At 37.9% G+C, this 6,435-nt stretch overlaps 1 protein-coding gene across 1 annotated transcript in view; it reads right to left on the bottom strand.

The window, feature by feature from the left end:
- Nucleotides 1-3,009: 3,009 nt before the first annotated feature.
- Nucleotides 3,010-6,435, bottom strand: part of LOC106002075 (HMG box-containing protein 1-like) — an 8,642-nt gene continuing 5,216 nt past the window's right edge. Inside the window, exons 2-3 of the mRNA XM_013036999.1 lie at nt 5,741-5,882; nt 3,010-4,650 (exon numbers count right to left, since the gene is read on the bottom strand). Coding sequence (XP_012892453.1) covers nt 4,633-4,650; nt 5,741-5,882 — 160 coding nt within the window. The 3' untranslated portion in view covers nt 3,010-4,632. The remainder of the gene's footprint in view (nt 4,651-5,740; nt 5,883-6,435) is intronic.

The following is a 6,435-nucleotide window of genomic DNA, read 5'->3' as shown; positions in this document are numbered from 1 at the left end:
CTTGCCTTGCATGCATGAGGCCCTGGGTTCGATTCCTCAGCACCACATAAGCAAAAAGAAAAAAGCCGGAAGTGGCGCTGTGGCTCAAGTAGTAGGGCGCTAGCCTTGAGCTAAAGAGCTGAGGGACAGTGCCTAGGCCCAGAGTTCAGGCCCCACGACCGGACCCAAAAAAAAAAAAGAAAAAGAAATTGGGGTGATGTCTGGAATGGAATGGCAGCTAATGTATTAAAAGCAACAATGTTTTTCATGAAGCAGTAGCTCCATTAAGGGTTAAATCTCACATGAATTGAAGCATCTCACAAAGCATTGTTCTATAAGAGGATTGAATTCCATCTTTGCATACTAGGTAAGAATTATATATTTTATAGTTAATAGGACAGAACCAGAGAAAAGCCTAAGGTTTGTCTCCCTTTTGGGGCATGGTGAATACATTGTCATTTCTGTATTTCAGTACTAGTCACACTAGATATTTAATGCCTGACAAAAATCAGCTTTGTTTTCCATTAAAACATCTATTTGGTTAGTGTATTATCAAATTGGGACAGTTCTGCCATTCCTCTACTTATAAGAATTATAAGATTAGGAATTAAGCATATGAACTGAGTAACATACTAGCTTACACCTTATTCAAGAAACTGTTTCTTAAATAGAGGTCAGCCCATACTTCCACATAGCTAATTTAAAAGATTCTGAGTCATGCTGGCTCTGAGCATAGAGCAAGTCTTCAAGGATTCTGGAATGCTGGGTACTGTGATGTCCAGGCTGTGGATGAAAGTCAAAACTTTCCACAGATCTGTGTGACTCCATAGGAGTTTGCATTCTTTTGTGATGTCAGGAGTTAGGAAAGGCTTATTGAAAGGGAGTATTTCAAGTTGAGTATGAAGAGACAGAACTCTGCAAACAAGAACATTCAAGGATAAAGGTGGTAATGTGCAAATGAATGAGACTGTTTTCTCCTTCACTTTACTCAGTATGTCCCCAAATGAATTAAGCCTTTGCCAGTTCCTGCCTTATCATAGAACTACTTATTTTGGAATAATACATGAACAAACATCCTCGATATCTTTCTGCACAGACAGTGGGGTTGGCTAACAGTCACAATGAAGTGTCTTTGTACATTACTTAGTCACACACATGGGAGTCTGAGGCTTTTAGGCTATGTCAGACTATCTAGTAAAGTAGTACAGAGGTTTGTGTGGTGATTGATCATGGAGCTGATAATCAGGTAGGTTGAGTTTGGGCACTGTCATGTCCAGAATAAGCCTAATGGATGATATTGTACCTCAGGATTTAAATTTTTTTAAAAAAAGAGCTCTTTTGTCATACTGTGCAAGAATGACTAGCGGGAGGAAGCTACCACCAGGCTACGACCTCGGTTTCACAGTGAAGCAAAGGAGAGAACACCGACTGGCAATAATGTGAGGCAAAGGTATAGGGCAGGGCAGTCTTAGGGCAAATGTACAGGGCAGGGCAGTCTTAGGACAGTCTTGTGTCTTCCTAAATTTTTGACAGGTTAAGTTTGAGGGAAATCTAGAAGAAAATATGATAGAGATGTCCAGAAGACAGAGGGAAACAAATCAGGAAGGGAGGTCAGGGATAACTGGGAATACTTGACATGTGAGCATGCAGGTAGCTTGGTGGGGGGCACTGTGTAGAGAGATGGGCAAGTACAACCTGGCCAACAGTAACTATTTTCTGTTTGGGAGAAAAAAAATCCTGTTATAAAATGTCTCAAGATTGAGTGAACTGAGTGCAGGTATTGTCATACATTTTATAGATGTGTTCTAATCTCAAAAACAAGTGAATTTTGAAAAGTGGTTACGACTTGTTAAATTTGTGTACATGACAATGATCTTTTTACCATTCTTTTACCTCCAGTTAACAGTTATGCTTCAGTAATTAGGAAACTTTTTCCATAAAAAGGCCCGACACGTTTTACCAAGGGCAGGGGACATCTGGCCCTAGAAATCATTTGTACTTAATGGGACAAACAAGTGTGCTTCTTGTTGGCTGCTGCAGCCTGTCTGCCTGTTTTGATAATTATGAGCAGCCTGTGAATGACGTTCTAAGTATCCAAATAGTCCTTGGCAGAAAAAAGGTTTTCTACCCATTAGGCATTGCCAAGTTACTGCTTCCACACTTAACTCTGCTATTGTAGGAGAGTGGTCCTAGACAGTAAAAGGAGCAGCACAGGACTGCATTGTGCTTGGAGGCTTTTGCTGAGTCCCTCATCTACTTCATGAGGACACCACACCATACAACCTCTACTAAGTTCAGACTCCAAAAGGTTTTGGTTGTGAGTGGTCCGTGGTCCACAGTCCAAGTATCAGGAGTACCATGTATAACACTACAACTCTATTCTCCAGCATGATTTTCCACGTCACCATCTCCCTTTGTGAACTTCCAATGGGGACACCTGAGTGCTGCTTTTAGAGTACCTTCAGCAGGGAAGTCTGGAACAGGGACAGACAATCAAGAACACACTAAAAACCAGCAAGCCTCTGAGCAGAATGAAAAATGCTTATAGTTTTTTACCATGTTGAACTGAGCATAAGTGAGCATAGTAGTTCCAGAAATGGGCTCATCTCTGAGTTTTTTGTATTGGTATTCCCTCCAAACTGTGTGTGTAATATCTGACATTGTCTTCATTCTGGTTTTCAGGGGAGCCCTGGAAGCTTACGTTCAATCAGTGAGAAGCAGAGAAGGCAAAGAATTTGCACCAGTTTATCCCATAATGATTCAACTGCTTCAGAAAGCGATGTCTACTCTTCAATGACAATATGAAATGTTTGTTAATCTCCACATGGCATTAAACAATTCAAAGTTGGCAGTTACACACTTTTTAAAAAATGATGGTAATTGATTTTTCTCTCTTTAGCACTTCTTCCAAATAGTTTTTTCTACCACATCCTTTAAATTCCATGGTCGTGATTTTTCCAGGAAGGCACTCAACTTTTTGTCTTCCCTAGCATATAGCTGAGTCTCAGTATTGTTACAAAGTCCTCACTGCTTTTAAAGGGACATGATCAAGGCACTCAGCTTCCTGCAGCCTGCCTGCCTGCCTTTTAAGTATATATAGCCCACCCACTGGTTCCCAAATTTGGTTCCATGTTCATAACACCAGTACAACTTGTAAGAATCTAATGTTCAAGTTGCACCTCGAGTAGTTACAGGGAATAGGGGAGCCAGGTATCACTGTTTTAAATTAAATATCCCTAAAAGGATTCTACATCTGCAACATACCCCAAGGCCAAGTTTAGGGCTGTTCTTTAAATGTGTTATGCTGTATCTTTAATGAAGCTTGGTTTTCTTTGTACTTGGTCAATTTATTAAAAGCAAGAGACTGGTGGCTATGGAAAAGACCAAGTATTTTTTCTTCTTCTATGAAATGTCTATAATCTTAAATTCTATCTTTTCTATAGCCCTTTTCTGAATTTCATTTCTTTGTTTTTTTTTCAAGCTCTCATTAGAAACTTAAAATCAAAAACGAGTCTTCTGGCAAACTTTGTTGTTGTCCTCCTTCAGATTCTAGTCTAACAATTTATACATAAAATTCAGTCAAGGTCAATCAGAAGTCAGAGATAACCTTTTTTTTTTCATTTTATTTGAAATAATATACAAGAATATAATGTGCAAAATTGAGGGGCAACATCATGAAGAAGTGTAATGAACTGAAATCAGTTTTACAGCTGTGATTCCTAACCAGAAACACCACTTGGTAAATTACATGAAAAGCCATGATTGTAGCTCAGAGCAAAAGCAGCTGTATTGCCAATGTATTTGCTCCAATTTTAGACAGTTGGAGGAAAAGTAAAGTGCAAGTGTTGCACTGCAATAAGTGCAAAGTCTGCCCCCACCATAAAGATATGATGATGAAATATACTTAAGATATGTGGCTGAGAAGATACAGAACACAAAGTTTAAAAATACAATGGTGTTGACTGTTAATAGCACCATTACAGTGACTATCCCAATGCTATTAACTAACTCTGCCTTGGCCTGACTCACTGTCCACTGGAAATTGTGGTAAAGTGCTGCCACCTGGTGCACATATACACTCAAGTGTGCCTGTGCTCACTGCAGCACCATCTACCTGCCACACGTTTGCTCTTGGCACTGGCCAGACTAGGCGCGCCTGTGTTTGGCACAGATGCTGGGCCATGTGGTGGATGCTCATGGAAAGGCCAAGTCCCAGCTTCTGCTTCATTCCATCATGTGTACAATACAGATTAATAAGCAGTAAGGAGCCAATGTATAAACAGCAGTTACATACTTTTAAATTCCCCTTTTACAACTTAAAATAAAACATGTATACACTTCTCCTCTCTTTCTACTGTACTTTAGCACCACAGGATATCAATTTTCAAGCCTATATTACCTGATAGACATATATGAAGTTCGGAAGGAAAATAAGGCAATTTGGTTTACAATGTTGATAGTTTTAGCTTACTTAATGCTCTAATGGAGAAAGCAAATCCTCACTCATATTATTAAATCATTTGAAGACTCAAATGCTATCAGTATCTTACGATCACTTGAACTCAGGACAAATGGTGAGACTGATCTTATTAAGTCTTTCCATCAAGAGTCAATTGTTTCTGCATTCAGACTTAAGAACATAAGCATCCTGGTTTAATGTTGTTGTGAGCCCTGTGGAAATAAAATTAAACTCAGTGAATCTTTACATATCTATGTATTTGTCTAATGTAAATTATATAAATTTACTATTTAAAAAAATAGCTTTCTCAAAGACAATTTTGAAGTTTGCTAGGATCTGATGGCTCAAGCATCCACAATTTATGAACATGATGAGAGACAGACTAGGAGAAGAGAGATACAAATAAAGTCCCATGAAATTCTGAAGTGAAAAGAAGTTCCCAAATCCAGCTCAACTACCTTGTCATCTGACAACTACTACTTCAAAAGAAATTATCTTTTTTAAGCCACTTTGTCTTTTCTTTTTTGATACTTGGAAACCCAGAATGTTGCACTTGCTAGGCAAGTGCTTTGCCACTTAGCTACATCCCAACCGATAGGATCAACTGTATGTCATTAAAAAAAAAATGGATGAATTTAAAACATCCTTAACTAGAACCTCCCAATTCTTACTCAGTTTTTATTATTTCAAATGGAACCAACTGTGTTCTATATGTGTAGTATAATGTAAAATGATGAACATAAAAGATGCTAGTCTAGTAATGAAACGTGTTAGTAACAGAGTCTGTCAAAGATGGCACTATTGTACAAACCAACTTACCACCCTTCCTAGGCCTATTTTGTCTTCTTGCGGCTTTTAGTCTAGGAATTTTATACATATAGTAGAGGTCCTCATAAATGTTAATGTACCCTCCTTATGCTGCCATCCTTGTTAGCCCCTTACTAGTTAAGGAAAGAAAGGCAGTTCAATCATGCTACCAAAAGTTAAAGGATTTTTTTCCCTACACTATCAACAAGTCAATAACACCTATCTTTCAACACAACTATCTACAAGTATTCCAAGTTTTTCTACTTCAGCACTTAGTGCACGTATTCTTTTTAAACTGGCTTGGAATTTCTCCTTTTCAAATAAGTAAATGAGGCTGTGATGAAAAGGCGGATTTTCTCACATGGACACGCTCACTGGAGTAATGTTAAGAAATAGTGCCAACACAACATTTTAAAGGGGCTAACAACTGCACTAACATCCCAGTCCATCTCTATAAGCCAAGACCATTTTAAACAATTACTGATTGAAACATACTGAATTAGTTCTTTTCCTTTTCCAACAGTCAGGATTTAAACGTTTTTGTTCTTCAGCCAAAGCTTTTGCTTCTAACGTATACATCCTTCTCTCTTCATTCTTCATTTTCTTCCACCTGTCACCAAGGATCACACTTATGGCTCTATAAAACAAATATTTATGAATGTTGAAGGCAAAGGTTTTTCAGGAAATTCATATCAAGTGCTGCTACTTTAGACAGAAATGTGAGATTAGAAGGACAACAAAAATCTTGATCAACAAAGAAAAGGTGCAAGCTGTCACAGTCATTTCCAGCAAAACCCCATGTGTCGTATGGTCCATTTAACGTAATCTTTTACACTTACAACCTGGAATACTGTCAGTGTTTCCAATTATTGAAAGATATCTAAAGTAACTAGAAATCAGGTATTTTCTAAGCTTAAATTAAAAAGAAAAAATTCAAACCATTCAAACTAAGATACCAAAAAAGCTGATGATGTGTTAAACTTGTATTAAGAACTTACAGCCTGTCAAACAACCATAATAAAATGTCTTTTCTTCATTCATCAACCATAGTGAAAATGTGTTACTAACTATGCTTGCCTATTGTTTTTCTTTTATGAGGAAACTCAGTTCAAGTTTACTCGCATTTGTATTTCTCCTTGAGAAACTAGATTCAACTCAAAAGCTGTGGTTAGTCAAATTGGAGATACAAT

The sequence above is a fragment of the Dipodomys ordii genome, unplaced genomic scaffold, assembly GCF_000151885.1.
Source record: "Dipodomys ordii isolate 6190 unplaced genomic scaffold, Dord_2.0 Scaffold2846, whole genome shotgun sequence".
NCBI lineage: Eukaryota > Metazoa > Chordata > Mammalia > Rodentia > Heteromyidae > Dipodomys > Dipodomys ordii.
The sequence above is the reverse complement of the archived record's forward strand: the minus strand, read 5'-3'. Positions and strand labels throughout refer to the sequence as shown.